Raw genomic sequence first — 20,140 nt, 5'->3', positions numbered from 1 at the left:
CTACCCCTATTCACACTCGGTAACAATATCTTTGATTCGATAGGGGCATCCGACTACATGTCACTGATCAATGTCTGATCGAATGATCAAAAAAGTCAGCAACTCAACACATCAATTATTTAGCAACACTGACACCGAATATTCATCAATTTTTAATTATTCATACCAACTGACAATGGTTAGGCCGATTGCTTAATGACTGATTACCGATAGTTCAATAGTAAACTGCCGATCGGTAACTCTCGATCGATCTTTCACGACGCCATCAATATATCCCGACATCAAGACGGCATTGACAAATCTGATTGACACCCAATCGATATCTACTATATTATCGATAACACACTCGACAATTTCGACATAACATTGACAATGCCGACTACTAGTCGGCATCACTGATCTTCAGTCGGCTTATTAGAAATCGTCAGCGTAATAAGTGCATAACGATTACTTCCATGATCAGATTATTAATTACCCACTAAGTAAGCATTAATTGTCTACTCCACAACATTATAATGTCGGAATAAGTGGAATCCTACGTGCATAACCACCATAGATGATTACAGATCGCTTGCCTATAAACAAGAAGTAAATAAATAGAAACAGTAAACTAATTTTAAAAATAAAAATTCTGTCAATTTATTTTCACCATTGTTTGATAAATTCTTCATTTTTAATTTGAACGTCAAAAAATTTTAATCAAAAATAATTTCAATCAATGTAAACATTATTTTGTAGCTTGTTCTCAAGCGGATGTTCTCAAGCGGAGGTAAGCGCATCGGGAATTTGGCCACAACTCATGTTATTATAAACCAGTTTGTCGAGAGAGCGGATTTATGAAGGCTTACGCTGTGGAGTACATGAGCCTGATCATCCCAGCGCATCGCAACATGCCCGGAGGTATTTAGAGTTCTGAGTGTTTGAGTTGTAATGTCAACGCCAAACAGTTGAAGAACAAGGTCGACATCCCACCGCTTGTGGATTTTGACCGATTAGCAACCTTCGGGCCCTGAATGGCCGAGTGCCGAAGGGAGCTGGAAGGCGTGAGAGAGGAACAGAGGAGAGCCAATGGTCCAACACATCCATCCTGCTACCATCTCGGATCACGTACTGTAGCTGAGGTATAATATTGTTGGCAATGTCTCCAAATCTCCCTTCATATAGATGAACGCCCATGTGGAACATTAACTACTTGCCCATCCGCCGACACTCCATATTTGTCTCGGACGATTGAACACCACAAATTGTTTGATTCCAACCTTGCTGAAAGTATTGCGATCAGAGCATTGTGCAATACCAGTTGAGTCTCCCTTCATCCAAGGCTGACATAAGGCATCCCAGCCAGCAAGCGAAGTCTTCGATACAAGACATCCCCTCCCATGCAGAATTCCTCACGGTTTGCTCCGGATGATGGATAATGATAGAAAAAACTGTTAGGATTTGATGCCTCGAAATTTGATCTATATTGAGCCTGCAGCGACGTTCGCGATGAAAAACAGAATCCAACGAGATCAAGATCATCCCAAACGGAGCTCGGATGAAAGAGATACGTACTTTTGAAGCTTGCACGGAATTCGAGGCGATGGAGGACCGGCGGCGGGCCGGCTGAGCGGCGATGGTACGGCCGCAGGAGGTGAGACGCAGCCCAGTGCGAGCCAGCATGCGGCTCGGCCCAGACGCGCATGTGGGGGGCGCGGTCCGGGCCCAGGGAGCCTGGTGTGGGCACGGCCCAGGCCCGCGCACGGGGGCCGGCCCAGGCGTGGCCCATGCCCAGGCGCCGCGCCTGGGGCCCGTACCTCGGTCCATCATGGACTGGGTGGTCCATGGCCCAGCGTATGGATCGCGTGGGTATTTTTTATGCGTTTCGTGCGATCTACAGTACTATTCCGTGAACCGATTATGATCGGACGGTTTTGGAAGGCTTGCGGTCTTGATCCAATGGTCGGAGAGGTTTTAAGCTTGATTAGGATTCCTAATCCTAATCTAAGAGGTGTTTAAGGCCTTTAAAAAGGCCTGCACAGGAAACAATGGCTTTGGTGGTGGTTGTGGCTTGGTTTTTCTCATGAAAAACCCATGAGGTCTGTGGACGTGCAGCGCGAAGATCAGAACCCGAGAGAGGAGAGAGAGCCGTACGCTGGGAGAGAAGGAGCAGGGCTCCTGGACAGCGGACAGCGGTCATTTCAGGGGTTCAGGGAGATCTTTCAAGAGAGAGAGCTTTTGTGAGGAAGAACTTTCTGTGAGGGAGAAATTGGATGTACGAGGGTTGAGGATGAGATCACCTCTTGTAAAATTTCTTTTTCATAGTGAAGTTTCCATGCCCCATGGAGGTAAGTCCTTTTGTGACTGATCCACGTATTTTGATTGTTTTCTATTTTATTTCTTCTTTCTTCTTGCTGCATCGTGTGGTACGGAAAAGGTCTTGAAAAATGGTGTCCTGACCAAACATCCACCCAACAAGTGGTATCAGAGCGAGATGGTACAAAGATGCAGATTGCAATGGTGGTGAGCAAGACTGAAGATGGAGAAGACAGGAACAATTAAGATTGAGATCAACAAATTTGATAGTAAGAGCAATTTCTTCTTGTAGCAAGCAAGAGTGAAGGACGTGTTCATCCAACAGGAGTTGATTGATGCTCTTTTGTGCGAGGAGAAGCTAACCACCATGGAGGGGAGGGATTGAAAACGGCTACAGATATAGGCGGTGAGTACCATCCGCATGTACCTAGCGGATGAGGTAGTGATCCATGTGCTGAGCGAGACTTTTCCGACAATACTGTGGTCGAAGCTCGAAGAGTTATACATGGCGAAGTCTCTCACAAATACTCTTTTCCTTTGGAGGTAGTTTTACCAGCTGCAGATGGCTGAGAGACAGAGCATACAGGAGCATTTAAGCCACTTCCAAAAGATCCTCACCGACCTCCTCAGCATTGGTGAGAATGTTGAGGAAAAGATCAGGGCACTGGTTTTGCTGGCGTCGCTTCCCTCTTTGTATGAGTCCTTGGTGACTGCTCTTCTAGTGGGGAAGAGCACTATCAAGATGGATGAGGTCACCGCAGTGATACTCTAGAACGATGATCTCAGAAGGGAGAACCCAGTTTCGAGTTTAGGTGGTGGTAGCTCAGCTTTGGTGGCTTCTGGAGGAGTAGGAGGCGATAGACGGAGCGACAGGAGATTGCGACGAGGGCGGTTCAAGTCCAAGAGGGACTTGAGCAAAACCAGATGTTACCGGTGTGAGGAGTTGGGGCATCTAGTCAGAGATTGCCCTCAACTCAAAAATCAAATGGTGGCTGCTGTAGCGAGGACCGGCAGCGATTCAGATAGAGATGTCCTGAAGATATCTGACGAGGTATCTACTTTTTCCCATTAGTGGATATTAGATTCTGCATGCACCCATTATGTATGTTGCAGCAAGGAGCAGTTTGACTCCCTAGAGAACAGTGAGGGCACTATATATCTGCCGGATGGATCGAGCTGTGCGATCAGAGGCATTGGGACGGTCAGCTGGAGGACACATGATGGTACAGTGAGAAGATTGGAAGAGGTCCGATACATGTCCGATTTCAGGTGGAATGTTATCTCACTTAGCAGACTGGATTCGAGAGGCTACAGGACGGTAGCTGATGGAGGAATCCTGAAGATGTTACACGGCGATAGGATTATGCTGGAGGGGAAGAAGGGGAGCAGAAGACATTATTATCTGGCAGAGTGCCTAATGCGAGGTGGAGCTTCAGGAGCCAGATGGAGCCCAGAGCGAGGTGGAGCTCCAAGTGGAGGTGGATCGAGCACGAGACAAGAGACTCGAGAGGATGAGAAGCGGCGTCGCAAGGTAAGATTCCTATTGCTGTAGGATGATGCCTCGAAGAGATCTCAGGTCAGGAGGAGCACAGCATACGATGGAGATATGATCGAGCGGTCTGATTCGACTCTTATGTTTGCCCGTCCATGATCAGTAGGCGATTGTCCTAGGGCATAGGGGCGAGGAGATCCAGAAGCTCTCGAAATTAGGAGGAGGTCGAATATCAAGTCGAGGTGGAGATTGTTAGGATTTGACATCTCGGGATTCAATTCACATTGAGCCCACAGCGAGGTTTGCGACGAAAAACAGAATCCAACGAGATCAAGATCACCCCAAACGGAACTCGGATTGAGGAAATACGTGCTTTTGAAGTTTGCACAGAATCTGAGGTGACGGAGGACCGCCGGCGGCGGGCCGGTGGAGTGGCGATGGCGTGGCCGCAGGAGGCGGGACGCCGCTCAGCGCGCGACAGAGCTCGGGCCAGGGGCACAAGGAGCGGCCTGGTGCGAGGCGTGCAGCCCAGGCGCGGGAGCGTGGCCCGGCGCGGGCGTGTGCGCGGGGCGCGGCCCAAGCCTGCACGTGCGGGCTGGCCCAGGTGCCGCACCTGGGCCTGTACCTCGGTCCACCATGGACCGGGTGATCAACGGCCCAGCGTGTGGACCGCATGGGCATTTCCCATGCATTTTGCATGATCCACGGCATTATTTCGTGGATCGGTCACGATTAGACGGCTCTGGGAGGCTTGCGGTCTTGATCCAACGGTCGGAGAGATTTTTAAGCTTGATTAGGATTCCTAATCCTAATCTAAGAGGTGTTTAAGGCCTTTAAAAGGGCCTGCACAGGGAATAATGGCTTTAGTGGTAGTCGTGGCTTGATTTTTCTCATAAAAAACCCATGAGGCCTGTGGATATGCGGCGCGAAGATCAGAACCCAAGAGAAGAGAGAGAGCCGTACGTTGGGAGAAAAAGAACAGGGCTCTTGGACAGCGGACAGCGATCGCTTCAGAGGTTCAGGGGAGTCTTCCAAGAGAGAGAGTTTTTATAAGGGAGAACTTTCTGTGAGGGAGAAATTGGGTGTACGAGGATTGAGGATGAGATTTCTCTTTATAATTTTTTTTTTTATAATAAAATTTATATATCTCATAGAGATGAATCTTTTTATAACTGATCCATGTATTTTGATTATTTTTTATTTTTTTTATATTATATGATACCGAAAAAATTTTAAGAGATGATGTCCTAATCAGATATCCACCCAACAAAATCACTGGGTTCATCGTTAGACGGATAGACGTAGCTGTTAGGACCGAGTGAACAGGGACAAGTCGGTTCATCATGGAGAGTCATCTCCACCGACGGCCTTCGAGTCTATCACAAACACGCCATGACGTTGGAATAATCCGAAACCACCAGCGGCCGTCCCAAAACTGGTATCTCTAAATATAATCTTTCAAAACGAGGAAAGAAAAAATAAAAAATAAAAAATAGTTGCTCCGCATCTTCTCCGTTCATAAATTTGTTTTGGAGCAACACCCAGGATTTGAACCCTGGTTGCTCTGTCCCCCCTCCTTCTTATGTTGCAAGTCTTCTTTTCTGGGTGCAGATTTGTTGGACTTCTTGGCTTGCAACCCACGAAGTTTAGAAAATTACAGGCTGCCTGCCACGTTTGAAAATCTCTGTCTCCATGCAGAGTAAACGGAACAGGGGAAAAAAGGGGAAATTTCTTCGTCTTCCTTCCCCTCCTCCCCAATCTCGATGCTTCCTCGCTGGAGAGCATGGCCATCTTAGCCTCATCGACTGCCTCTCCGACCCTTCGTCCCAGCTTCCCCGAAGTTTGCATCATCTAGTCCCTGGGATCAGGAGGAGTCTGTGGGAGGGTAACAAGAGGAGGGTTCACTGATAAATTCTTGACGAGAAATGAGAGAGCCTGAATGCAAACTGTGACATGGATCCACGGAAGAAACGAAGGTGTGGGAGATACAGATGATGGGTCACGGTGTGTCCGTAGGTCAGATTTGGACATCAAAATGCTTAAATCTACTGCAAGTAATCCAACCGAGACAAACAATTCAGTCTTGGTTTATATACTTAATTTTCAACTTATATAATATAGAATCTCTTAAAACGAAGGGTTCGCAGTGAGATTCCATATCACCTATGTAGCCACGAATAACTTTTTCACTCAAAAAAAAATCTGCACCCCTTCTTTTTCATTCCCATTACCCTTCTTCCGGACAAAAAAAAAAAAAAAAAAAAAAAAAGCCATTACCCTCCCCTGAAGTCGTTAGGTGTCAGCTCCTCCCTCTCCTCTCCCTGCCTGCTACCTTGTGACCCCCCACTGAACCTCGCATATATATCCCTTCTGTATAAGTCCCAGGTTCTCCAGACCAAAACCAGCAGGACAAGAGCCCCAAACACCGTCGCCGCTGTGATAATGAGGAAGGTGAGCTTATAGCACCGCACCCCCATGCATGTTAGTGACTTCTGGGAAGACTGCAAGAGCTGCAAATTCTGCTTGGCCGCCTCTCTGTCATAGAGGTACCCGGCGACCCTCACATTTAGTACATATGTCCCGATTGAGCTAGCCATGGGTAAAATATTGTACAGAGTGGAGTAGTACTTGAGACCGAACACCTCCGATAAGATAGCAAAGAACAATGGCATCTCTGCTCCGAAGCACGAGCCGATGATCACCGAAGCAATGTACAGGGCGCTGGGGACACCGAAGGCGATGAGGAGGTGGCCGGCACACGAGAGGAGCAGGACTATAGTGAGCATTAAAGGGCGGGGTAACTTATACTGTTCCAGAAGGATATCGGAAGCAAAACCGGCGGCCACCCTCCCCCCAAAGTTCCATATGCTGATGAGGGAGACAAAGGTGCCGATGGTCTGGGATGAGTAGCCTAATGACTCCCCAATCTGACCCATGTTATCAATGGCTGTTAGAGTGCCACCAATGCCACAAATCATCCCAATGAAGAGTACCATCATGTCTATACTTACTAAGGCTTGTAGAATGGAGTGGTCCTCACCCTTCCGAGGAGTCCTGAAGATGTTAGTGATATAAGATAGCATAGAAGAGGTTGTTGTCGGTACGATGGATGGAGCTGCGGGCAGCAGTGGTGGTTGGGGCGTCGATAGAGCTTCTGTAAGTGATGGAGAATTTTGGAGCAATTGCTCCTTTGATTTGTGGATTTTGAGCTCTTCTTTGATGACGATGGCAATAGGCAGTACAAGGAGGAGCACTTCGATGGCAGCGCTGATGCGATGCGCGGCAAGGGTGAAGATGACTTGTTTCTGGACGATGATCATGACCATGAGGTAGACGGCGAGGGCGACGGAGAAGCAGAGGAAATAGTAGAAGGGCTTGGTTGGGTCACCTGGCTGCTGCACCACCTTCAGGATCCGGATGGTGAAGAGGAACATAATGGTAACGGCGGTCGGGAGCCATGCGATGAGCAGCACCATGGATTTGGAGTCATCACCATAGAAAGCGAGGTAGAGCTGCGCAAAGATGGCTCCGCTAAGGCCGGCAAAGCCCTTGAGGAGGCCGAGCACGGTGCCGCGGCTCCCCGGGAAGTTCTTGAGGCAGGTGACGACCACGCCGGTGTTGCTGAAGGTTTGGGAATTGGCACCGATGCAAATATAGAGGCATACCTGCCAGAGAGAGGGGTGAGCGAGGCGGCCGGTGATGGCGAGGTAGATCATGAGGTAGCCGAAGAGGTTCATGACGGAGCCGAGGGCGAGAACAAACCAAGGAGGGGCGACCTCATAGATGAGACCGGCGAGGATGCCGACGCTGGCGCCGAGGTCCTTGAAGAAGGAGACGGTGTTGAGCTGCCGCTGGTCGTAGCCGAGGGAGGACTTGATGTCCTTGGAGTAGATGGCGAAGACGTAAAGGGAGCCGGAGGTCGCATTGATGAGGAAAGATGCAAAGACTGTGAACCAACGGCCTCGGAGAACCTGGATGATCCGGTTTAATGGGTTGAACGCCATTGTTTCTCTCTCCAAAGCGCGCACAGAAAAAAAAAAGTGAGCCGATAGTGTGGAGGTATATGCAAAGGGAGATCACGCCATACGCAAAGTGGAGGATGAGGTGTCGATATTGAATGCTTACGCCTGTGGGGGCCATTGTGGATATTTTTGTGTGAGAATAGGGCAACTTAATCTGTTCTTTCTTATTTTACCTGTGGAGCTTGCTATTTTTTATAAAATAAATAAATTAAATCAAATGAGTATAATTACAGCTATAAAAATCAGCAAACAAAATATTTAACAACAAAATAAAAAGACATCCTAAAACCCTTTTTCCTACGGCTATATAAGATGCCATCTAATGGGTTAGCCCATTGTTTTTTTTTATTTTTCCTTTAAAATTCATGCTGGAGTAGAATCCTAATTCTTTTTTCAGCCGCTTAAAGTATCAATTCTTAGTCACTTACCACAAGTATTTTAAAGTATAGATATGATTTTTCTAAAAAAAATTTAGAATGGTAGAAGCTCATGCTGAAATCCGAGTGAGGCTTAGAGGACCTCATGTATTTTGGGTTCGGTGGTATAATCAAATCGGTTTACATTATGAAAACCTTAAAGCTTTCTGTATTGAATAAAGATAGTGAAGATAAGATCAACATGTATCTTGAACAGCTACAACATCAAATAAGATTGAAATCGAATCGGATATCAGTACATCTATATCCATATGTATTTTGTTTGACGAATACAAATACAGATACAGATATTATTTAGATACAAAAATTTATATCCATATTTATTTTAAACAAATACGAATATAATTTAGATATTAGAAGTATGGATATAATTACGAATATTACTTAAATAATTAAACTTTATGACTACAGAATCAAAGATATTACTAAATACATGATAAATCAAGTTAATAACGTGTTTATATGGTTGTATAATTCTCTTAAAAATTAATAAGTTCCATATAAAATTATAGAGAGTTACATATAAATTTGAATATTTGAAAACAGATTGAATAGTTATCTGTCCATATCTGTATCCATTTTTTTTTTATAGATATAGATACGGATATGAATATTAATCAGATATTCAAATTCTTATCTATCTGAATTGATTCGGGTATGAAAATGAATTCGGACGGATAATATCCATATCATTTTCACCTCTAACATCAAGGTATTTTCTAAGCTGTTTAATGTGAATTAATTTGATGGTTGCTTCCAAAGCTGCCTCAAAAATACTTTAACAACTCAAAAAATATAAATAAAATAAAGAAATTAAAAATCACTCGGCTGATTTCTTGTATTCTTATTGCTCCTGGCATCCTGAAAACCACATAAAAAGGAAAATGAACGGTGAGTGACCTTTTTGAGTGTTTTTTTCCGAATTAACAAGCATAGCGTTGTCTAGTTTTATAGGTCATGTAAAGTAACAATGATGAATTTAGTATTGTATACATTACGTATATTAGACTTTTCTAACAATAAATGGATCATCACATATTTGGGGGCCATAGCAATGAATTTAGTAACGGTTTGACTAAAAGACAATCATGATTTTGGTAACGTTTCTAAATTGTATTAAACAAAAAATTTATTAATACTATTAAATTAATACCAAATATAGAAATCCATTAATATTGATAAATTATTGATAACCAAATTTACTGATATATACTTAATATGGGGAGGGTTGTATCTTTAGCACAAAAAGACTCACGTTCCGTCATGAATGCGCCGTTCGTGGCACCAAAATTATCTGCGCGGCTGAATGAATGAAAGAGCTTGGAGTGCTTTCAAATCTATTGTGGGGGCGATGAAACAATGGATAAGATCAATCATTATGTGTGAATAATTTAACCTGGACCCATTTAATATATGCTTATCAAAATAAATGATTCTTTCGTACAAGTAAATTAGTATAAAATTAATGATATTTTTAAAAGAATCTGATATTAGTGAAAAATTTTATTATACTAACCCTACTAATATTCCAATTATTATATTATATTAATATTTTAATTTTTAATATATTTCTAATATCATAATCTTACTTAAAAAATGAGAGGATAACCACCAATGATTATGCTATATCGCATTTAAATGCCCATGAATATAATAAATTTTTTTAATTTCATATTATATATCATACTCTTATTATTTTATTATATTGATAGATATACAAATATTATTAGAATTTTATATAGTGATAATATATCATGACACTGAAATCAAAAATTTATTTTAGACTGTTTACACAAAGTGAAGGGCTGAGTGTTGACTACAAAGATGACTCTGACAAAAAAATTCAAAGGTAGGTATTTAGAGATCATGAAGACTAAAAGACTATTTCAAAGGTCGCATCGAATAGACAATCAGTGTAGACCATGTCGAAATAAGCCAGAGGGTTGGCATGACTATTGGTTTGATAACTATACAATGAATATACTTGGAGTGAAGCCCTTTGCCAGCATGCTCTGATGAATAAGAACGTTTTTTTTTTTTTGGCACTGGATAAAGACCTCAGAAGATAGTTAGATTGCCATGCTACACTCTAAGCTTTCTTCTGCAGAACTATAAGTTCTCATAGTAATTCTACATCAGCAAAGTCATTAATCTTATTTTTCACTTGTTCTGATATATTTTTCTTATCTTTCAGCACAAATTCGCCAATCATTATTATGTAATTCAGCCACTGCTTCATCTCTCTGTTCTAATGAACTGATTATTTTATATAACATAATATATTTATGAGAGAAGTGTCTCACTAATCTCATTTTCATCAAAAACAATTGACAGTAAACAACAAGGAGTTCAGACCAAGCATGGGAAATAACCCATATATCAAAATGGATAGTTATTGTGTGTGAAGGCAATTATTATATATAACTAATAAAATTGTGCTCTATATTAAAGCCATTTGACTCTTTAATAATCAAACAATTTAGTTCATTTATCTTATTTTTTTAATTTTTTTAATTCTAAAAATAGGTATAATTTAGTTTTTCTATCGTAGCTCTATATAATACCTCTTATTGTAGCCTCATGCTATACTCCTTACCATAACTCTGTATTACACTTTTACTATAATCTTAGGCTACAACCTTTCTACTATCACTCGCTATTTTTGAATCCTTTAAATAATAGTATAGTAGTGGCGACAGTTATTAATGGTCAATATTAGCGTTGTCAATAGAGTGGATTCAATATAGTTGGTGACCAAATTGAAATTGGATCTGAAATCCATCACATCTCGCTGAAATCAAAGTTAAAACTGAATGATTTTTGAGGTAAAATACCATCAACACCACCAAAAGAAAATTGCGAAATGAAAATCGAAATCGAAAAACCAAAAATCATTTAACTTTTTTATTCTTTTAAAAATTTTTATATGAAAATATCGGAATTAAAGATATCATCTGTTGGTGCAGAATTCCGTCGAAGCCGGAGAAACTGGAGCTGAGATGACCATGGCCGCCGTCGGGACCTGCAAGAGAAGTCTAAATTGGAGTTGGGGGTGCTCCGGCAAGACTCTCCGACGCTCAAGTCAGTACTCTGCTTCAACAGAAATGGAGTGCTCGAGCGAAAATTTTAGCAGAGTTTCGAAATAGAGTTGAGAGCTTAGAGAATAACGTATCTGGAGGGTCGCTTTTATAGACGGAGGAGCGTAACTGATTGACAGCGACGTCCGTAACCGCCTGGTAGTGGGCCGTTCGTGGCCGCGCAGAGTTTATTGCGGAGAGTAGTGGCGTCAGTGGGCCGTTCAGACCCACGTGAGGTTTGTTATGGAGAGTGGAGTGGTGTCCGTTGTCGCGACTTGCCAGAGAGTGGTGGGACCACATGGAATCTGTTAGAGAGAGTGGAGTGGGGTAGTGGCCATTGTCGTGACTTGCCAGAGAGTTTGGGCCTGTCAACTGAAGCTCGGCTGGGACGTCTGATGGAGCGGAATGGCTCTCTGTCCCTGCAATCTAGGAGAAGCTCGGATGTTTTCGAGGTTGTTGATGGGTTAACGGTTGTTGAGTGCCATTGGTGCTGCAGACGGGAGTCATCTGCTGTAGAAGCTCGGATAGGAACCGCCTATTGAAGAAGTCTGGTAGGAGTCCGATTGCTAGAGAAGTCCGTCTGAAATTTGCCTGATGTAGAAGCCCGTTTGAAGATTATCCGCCGGAGAAGTCCGGTTTCATGAAGAATCTGACAGAGGGTCGGCCGGCGGTGGACATCGGATGGCGTTGGGGAGGTTCGTCCGCTGGAGGAGTTTGGGGATCCTGTGGAAGTTTGGATGGCGTTGTTGAAGTCGGACTGACGCTATTGAAGGTTGATGGCTGGGGAGGTTTGGCAGACATCAAAAACGATCGGTCGTTGTGAAAATCTGGCTACTGGGGCCCGTCTGTTGTAGAAGTTCGTCCGGAATCCATCTACTATGAAAGATCGGACGGAGTCCGATTCTTGCAGAAGGCTGAAAGGAGGCCGTTTATTGTAGAGGCCCGATCGAAGATCGGTTGTCGTGGGAGCTCGGAGTAGTGACTTGGCTGGTAGAGCCTATCTCGTTGTAGAAGCTCGTCTGGGATCCGTCCACTATAGGAGCTCGGCTGAAGTCTGCCTGTGATAGAAGTTTGGAAGAAATTTGTTTACAGTAGAAGCTCGGATGGAATTCGCTTACAGTAGAGATCCGGAGTAGACCGCTCGTAGTAGGAGTTTGACTGAAATCTATTTCTCGTAGGAGCTCGGATGGAATTCGCTTATAGTAGAGATCCGGAGTAGACCGCTCGTAGTAGGAGTCCGGCTGAAATCCATTTCTCGTAGGAGCTCGGATGGAATTCGCTTACAGTAGAGATCCAGAGTAGACCGCTCGTAGTAGGAGTTTGGCTGAAATCCATTTCTCGTAGGAGCTCGGATGAAATTCACTTACAGTAAAGATCCGGAGTAGACCGCTCGTAGTAGGAGTTCGGCTGGAATCTATTTCTCGTAGGAGCTCGAATGGAATCCGGAAGGTGGTTGACCATCGTAGAAGCTTGGATGGAGTCTGATTACTGTAGAAATCTCATCGTCAGAGAGGCTCGGATATTGATGAAGTTTGAAAGAAGTTCGGAGTAGGGTCGTCCGCGGTCGGAAGAAGTCTGGAAGGGATTCGGAGAATAGTTGATCACTGTAGAAGGTCGGCTGATAGTGAAGCCCAAAGAGCTTTTGGAGCGGCCCGATAGATGAATGGAGAAGCTCATTGTCGAAAAAATCCGGATGAAATTATGGAAGCTCGGACGGTCGAGGGAGTTCAAAAAGACGCCACACAAGGTCGGATGCCGGAAAAGCCCTGGAGGGGTCGGCCTTTTGCAAACTTCGACTGGGGGTATTTTATACCCAACACTAGTCTTTCTACTTTCGAGTTCGGATTCCGAACGAAGGAAGTACAGAAAAATTTTTACAGTCGAAGTTGCCTCCCTCGATTTCTGCACTCGGTGGTTTTCAGATATTTTGATGTTTGGCGCGCTAATGCTGGAGTCTTTTCAAATCAAGGCGATCCGAAAAGACTTTTTCGGAATTTCCACTGGAGCACTGCTCTAGGTGCGGTGCAATAATGATCTTGTCAGCTATCAGTCATTTTTAGCCACCTGCCATAGTGAGTGGGACACGCGGCAAGCGTAGGTCGGCCAGAGAAGATCCGCAATCATTATTGCATCGGACCCCGGGGGTTATTTAAACACATCCTCTTCCTTCAGGGGTTTCACTTTGCCTGAGAGAATCCTTTGGTCCCCTCCTCTTCCTTGAGAGCTCCAGCTTCTTTTAGCGTCTTTCTTGGCCTTAGGCATCCTCCAGGTCGACTTCCATCATCCTTGTCGTCTTCCTGTACTCCTCGGGCCAACCTAGGTTAGTTCCAGAACTCCCTCTATTTTCGTGGCTCTGTTTCTAAGCTGTGCCGATTTTCTTTCGTTGCAGATATGGACGCGAGCGTGGCTTGAATGCTAGCCAAGAGTCTCGAGGTCCACAAGAAAAAAGGCGCTGCAACTTTCGGATCGGCGAAGAAGGCGAGGGTAGAAGAGACAGATCCGACCGTGCTTCGCCTTGATTGCCCAGAGCCCGCGCCTGTGGCACATCTTCGACCGCGAGTACTTTCTACTCCTGTTGTTGGGTATAAATTATCCGCAGTCGAAATCGACAGCAGAACGACTCCGCCCGGACTCCTACGGGAGCCGGGCTCCTCCTTCAACAGCAAAACGGCTCCGCCCGGACTCCTACGGGAGCCGAGCTCCTCCATCAACAGCAGAACAGCTTCGCTCGGACTCCTACGGGAGCCGGGCTCCTCCATCAACAGCAGAACGGCTCCGCCCGGACTCCTACGAGAGCCGGGCTCCTCCATCAACAGCAGAACGGCTCCGCCCGGACTCCTACGGGAGCCGGGCTCCTCCTTCAACAGCAGAACGGCTCCGCCCGGACTCCTACGGGAGCCGGGCTCCTCCATCAACAGCAAAACGGCTCCGTCCGGACTCCTACGGGAGCCGGGCTCCACCATCGACAGCAGTTGCAGCTCCGCCCGGGCTCCGCTCTCGGTACCAATTGCAGGAGGAGCCGAGCCCTAAAAGAGCCGAGCCTTAAAGGAGCCGAGCCTCATCCCTGACGTCAACGACTACAACCGCAGGCAGACTCCTCCCGGACTCCTACAAAGGCCGAACTCCGACCGCTGCCGAGCCTTGATCAACAGATCTGTGTCCCCTGGCAGATAACAATAACTGCCATGATCCTGTTCCACTTCCTGTAGCGGATTCCACGCGGCTCCACCTCCCCCTACGACAGGTGCGGCACGATCCCACTACTCTCTGACAGGCTGTGTCGACAGCTATGATGCTGCTCCGCTCCCTGCAGAAGGTGCTGCACGATCCCACTACTCGCTGACAACTAGCAGTAACGGACGCCGCCCCACTACCTGCAGCAGGCCCTATGTGGCGGGATATGATGATGGCCACGTGTCTGCTCCATTATCTTTCGCAATCAATTTCCCTGACCATGGGCGGCCCACTACCAAGCGGTTGCAGACGTCGCCATCAGTCCGTTGCTTCCCCCGCCTATAAAAGGGGGGGGACTCAGATACATTATTCTTTAAGCTCTTTTGCCTTATCTCAAAACTCTGCTAAATTCTCCGTTCGAGCACTCCATTCTTGTTGAGGCAGAGAACTGACTTGAGCGTCGGAGGGTCTTGCCGGAGCAACCCCACCTCCGGTCTAGACTTCCCTTGCAGGTCCCGGCGGTGACCGCGGCTTCCTCAACTCCAGCTTCTCCGGCGCAGACGGATTTTTGCACCAACAGGATTGGCGCTAGAGGAAGGGGGGCTGTCTTCGCAGCACCCTTGTTCTTGAAGGAGCGCTCAACGGACCCGCTTCCGGCCATCTTTTCCGGCACCCAATCCTCTTTTTCTCATCCGATGCCCTCCCGTGAGGTTTCCGCACAACTACCTCCGGCTATGGTTGATGATAAAGGGTGGCCGGATGACCAGCCTTCGCCGGATTTCGTCAACGTCATCTCGGGAGAATCCCGGCCGGAGGCAACCAGCACATCAGCTGCACCCCTCAAGCGGCAAAAAGTTGAAGAGCCCATAGCCTTCACTGAAGAAGACGCCCAGGGAGTCCAATTCCCTCATAACGATGCGGTCGTAGTTTCCTTGAACATAGCAAATTATGATGTCCGTCGCATTCTCGTCGACAATGGAAGTTCGGCCGACATCTTATTCTACAGCGCCTATTCGAGAATGGCCACTCTTGGCGGTCGTCTAAGACCGATGTGCTCTCCCCTGATAGGGTTTACTGGTGACGCCGTTCCGACGGAAGGAATGATAGCTCTAACTGTGACCGCTGGTCAGCATCCAAAGCAGTCCAGAGCCCTGGTGAACTTCCTGGTGGTAAAGGCGCCGTCTGCCTACAATGCAATTCTCGGCCGACCCGGCCTCAATGCCCTTAAGGCCGTTGTTTCAACCTACCATTTGAAGTTGAAGTTCCCCACTGACAAGGGGATTAGAGAAGTTCGGGGAGACCAAGCGCTAGCCAGGCACTGCTACAATATTGCCCTGCAAAGAAGCGATCAAGCGGACCTCTGTCCAGTCGACGGGTTGGATGCGCGCGACGACCTCACTGAAGAGAGGGGCGGCCCGATCGAGGACTTAATACCAATCCCTTTGAATGATGGGAATGCGGAGCACGTGGTGTTAATTGGCTCCAACCTGGAGGAGGAGGTGCGAACGCATCTCGTGAATTTTCTCCGAAGGAATGCGGACGTTTTCGCATGGGTCCCGGCGGATATGCCGGAGATTGAGACAGAAGTCATGGAGCATCATCTGGCGGTCGACCCTAAACATCGGCCAACAAAAGAAAAAATCCGGAGTCATGCCCCGGAGAGGCAGAAGGCGATAGCCGAGGAAGTGGATAAACTTCTCAAGGCCGGATTCATCAAGGAGGTCAATTATCCAGAATGGATCTCCAATGTTGTCTTGGTCAAGAAAGCAAACGGCAAGTGGAGGATGTGTATCGACTTCAAAAAGCTGAATAAAGCTTGCCCAAAGGACAGCTACCCCCTTCCTAGAATCGACCAACTGGTGGACGCTACCTCGGGCCATGAGCTTCTCACTTTCATGGATGCATTCTCCGGCTATAACCAGATTAGAATGGCATCGGAAGATGAAGAAAAGACTGCTTTTATCACTAATCGCGGCCTTTACTGCTACAGGATTATGCCATTCGGCCTCAAGAACGCGGGTGCAACCTATCAACGACTGGTGAACAAAATCTTCAAGGAGCAGATCGGCCGAAATATGAAAGTTTATGTGGACGATATGCTCGTGAAAAGCAAGTCTTCCGGGAATCATGTCACCGACCTCGAAGAAACCTTTGGCACTCTTCGAAAGTATAGAATGAAGCTGAACCCAACCAAATGCGCCTTTGGGATAACCTCGGGGAAGTTCCTGGGCTTCATGGTATCAGGGCGCGGGATCGAGGCCAATCCGGAGAAAATCCGCGCCATCCAAAATATGATTGCCCCAAGATCGATCAAAGAGGTTCAGTGCCTCACGGGAAGAGTTGCGGCTCTCAATCGCTTTGTCGCAAGGTCGGCCGAGCGATGTCTGCCCTTCTTTCAAACTCTCAAGTAGCCGAAAAACTTCTGTTGGACCCCTGAATGCCAACAGGCATTCGAAGAGTTGAAAAGCTATCTTGGCTCACCCCCGCTGCTGGCAAAGCCCGAGCCCAAGGAGGAATTATTTTTGTACCTGGCGGTCTCTCCCACAGCCCTTGCAGCCGTCCTTGTTAAGGAGGAAATGAAAGTCCAGCGACCGGTCTACTACGTTAGTCGCGTGTTGAGGGACGCCGAGATCAGGTATACTAAATTAGAAAAACTGACCTACGCCTTGTTGATTGCAGCTCAGAGACTCCGACCTTACTTTCAAGGGCACACGGTGACGTTACTCACCAACCAACCGATCAAGGCGGTTTTACACCGAGCTGATATCTCCGGAAGAATGGCGAAATGGGCCATCGAGCTCACAGAATTCGACATCAACTACAAGCCTAGACCGGCGATAAAAGCCCAAGTGTTGGCGGATTTCATAGTAGAATGCACCATCCCCGAGGAGGCCGAACCCGGGCAAAACAAAATCGACGACCTGAGGACTCAACCGAACTCCCCCGACGAAGAAGCCAGTTCGTCCGATGACTTTTGGACCCTCCATGTGGACGGATCGTCCAACATGGCAGGCGCGGGTGCAGGCCTGATCTTGACCAGCCCGGAGGGAGTCATTGTGGAGTACGCTCTGCATTTCAAATTCCCCGCAACGGACAATGGAGCGGAGTATGAAGCTCTGATCGCAGGGTTGAGGATCGCTAAGGAGCTTGAAATAGGTCAGCTCCGGGTGCACAGCGATTTCCAACTTGTGGTAGGGCAGGTCAGCGGGAGCTTTGAGGCACGGGAGGACAGTATGGCCAAATATCTTGAGAAGGTGAAGGAGTTCATCCCTGCCTTTGGCAATTTCGACATCAGGCAAATTTCAAGGTCGGAAAACACCAGAGCCGATCTTCTCTCCAAACTGGCGACATCGGTTCCGGCCGAATTGCCAAAAAGCATCCTCTTTGAAGTTCTAAAGCATCCGAGTACGGAGGAGCCGCGACTCGTAATGGAGATCGACCATGAGCCCAGCTGGGTCGACCCGCTAATAACCTATCTTAGAGATGGGATTCTCCCCCAGGATGCGAAAGAAGCCCGAAAACTCCGAAATCAAGCCTCCCGGTACATCCTTTATGAGGGCAAATTATACAAAAGATCGTACTCCTTGCCTCTCTTGAGATGCCTCCGACCCTCAGAAGTTGACTACGCTTTATGGGAAGTGCACGAGGGAGCTTGCGAAAGCCATTTAGGTGCCAGATCTCTATCCCACAAGCTACTCCGCCAAGGGTATTACTGGCCAACAATGCACCATGATTCAATTGAATATGTCAAAAAATGTGATCGATGCCAGAGATACACCAACGTCCAGAGACAACCTGCTGCCGAGCTTACACCCTTGAGCGCCCCATGGCCTTTTGCGCAATGGGGAATGGATATTCTTGGCCCCTTTCCCATGGCATATGGTCAGAGGAAATTCCTCCTTGTAGCGATCGACTACTTCACCAAATGGGTCGAGGCCGAGCCACTAGCCAAGATCACAGAAGCGAAAGTGCAAGATTTCGTCTGGAAATCGATCGTGTGCAGGTTCGGTTTACCTAGAACCCTCATCACTGATAATGGACGGCAATTCGCGGGAGCCAGATTTGCTGAATTCTGTGAAGACCTAAACATCTCCCACAAATTCACATCAGTGGCCCATCCTCAGGCGAACGGCGAAGCCGAGGTAACAAACAGAACCCTTTTGCAGGGTATTAAGACCAGGCTCGAAAGAGCAAAAGGGACTTGGACAGACGAACTTTATCATGTACTATGGGCTTATCGGACCACCCAGAGGTTGCCTACAGGAGAGACTCCCTTTGCTCTAGCCTTTGGTACGGAAGCCGTCATCCCGATCGAGCTCAAGCTCCCGTCGGCACGAGTCGTGGCATTCGACGAACCCCAAAACGCGCAAAGTCTCAGAGCCAACCTCGACCTACTGGAAGAAAGGCGGGAGATAGCTCAGGTTCGAATGGCAGCCTACAGACAGAAAGTTGCCCGATATTACAACGCCCGAGTGAAGAACAAGGCATTCAAAGCAGGGGATCTAGTGCTCCAACGAGCTGCTGTCTCACAACCTCAGAGCCAGGGGAAGCTTGCCCCAAACTGGGAGGGACCTTATGAGGTCAAGGAAGTAGTCCGACCTGGAACTTATTATCTCAGGGAGCTCGGGGGAGCTGACCTCCCGCGACCGTGGAGCTCAGAAAACTTGCGGATGTACTACCAGTGATTTCGTCCTAATCAAAAAATGCGTGCCCATTTGTCTTAGGACAATTCAGGCAGGCGGTATCAAAAACGAGAGGGCAACCTTATAAAAGTCGAAGGCCCGGTTCTTTTAGACCGGATGGGGGGAGAGGCCTTACAACGCCCATATGTGCCCCCACAGCCCTGTTAGGGATAGGAGGAGAACCTCGCCCTAACTTGAGCAAAGTCGAAGGCCCGGTTCTTTTAGACCGGATGGGGGGAGAGGCCTTACAACGCCCATATGTGCCCCCACAGCCCTGTTAGCGACAGGAGGAGAACCTCGCCCTAACTTGAGCAAAGTCGAAGGCCCGGTTCTTTTAGACCGGATGGGGGGAGAGGCCTTGCAACGCCCATATGTGCCCCCACAACCCTGTTAGGGACAGGAGGAGAACCTCGCCCTAACTTGAGCAAAGTCGAAGGCCCGGTTCTTTTAGACCGGATGGGGGGAGAGGCCTTGCAACGCCCATGTGTGCCCCCGCAGCCCTGTTAGGGACAGGAGGAGAACCTCGCCCTAACTTGAGCAAAGTCGAAGGCCCGGTTCTTTTAGACCGGATGGGGGGAGAGGCCTTGCAACGCCCATATGTGCCCCCACAGCCCTGTCAGGAACAGGAGAAGAACATCGTCCTGACATGAGCAAAGTGGAAGACCCGGACTCCTACGGGAGCCGGGTCCCTACGCCAGGAAGACTTCGCCCGGACTCCTACGGGAGCCGGGTTCCGCCGCAAAAAAGACTTCGCCCGGACTCCTACGGGAGCCGGGTCCCTACGCCAGGAAGACTTCGCCCGGACTCCTACGGGAGCCGGGTTCCGCCGCAAAAAAGACTTCGCCCGGACTCCTACGGGAGCCGGGTCCCTACGCCAGGAAGACTTTGCCCGGACTCCTACGGGAGCCGGGTTCCGCCGCAAAAAAGACTTCGCCCGGACTCCTACGGGAGCCGGGTCCCT

The 20,140-nt window shown here is 47.5% G+C and overlaps 1 protein-coding gene across 1 annotated transcript; it reads right to left on the bottom strand.

The window, feature by feature from the left end:
- Nucleotides 1–5,854: 5,854 nt before the first annotated feature.
- Nucleotides 5,855–7,947, bottom strand: LOC105053716 (protein NUCLEAR FUSION DEFECTIVE 4). Its single transcript, XM_010934978.3, has one exon. The coding sequence runs from the start codon at nt 7,789–7,791 to the stop codon at nt 6,061–6,063; it is 1,731 nt and encodes a 576-aa protein (XP_010933280.1). The 5' UTR covers nt 7,792–7,947; the 3' UTR covers nt 5,855–6,060.
- Between the last annotated feature and the right edge of the window lie 12,193 nt (nt 7,948–20,140).

Source organism: Elaeis guineensis, chromosome 2 (genome assembly GCF_000442705.2).
Source record: "Elaeis guineensis isolate ETL-2024a chromosome 2, EG11, whole genome shotgun sequence".
NCBI lineage: Eukaryota > Viridiplantae > Streptophyta > Magnoliopsida > Arecales > Arecaceae > Elaeis > Elaeis guineensis.
The sequence above is the reverse complement of the archived record's forward strand: the minus strand, read 5'-3'. Positions and strand labels throughout refer to the sequence as shown.

Bases quoted from the DNA above. Each gene is read 5' to 3' on its own strand.
- LOC105053716 (XM_010934978.3), bottom strand. From the start codon at position 7,791: ATGGCGTTCAACCCATTAAACCGGATCATCCAGGTTCTCCGAGGCCGT.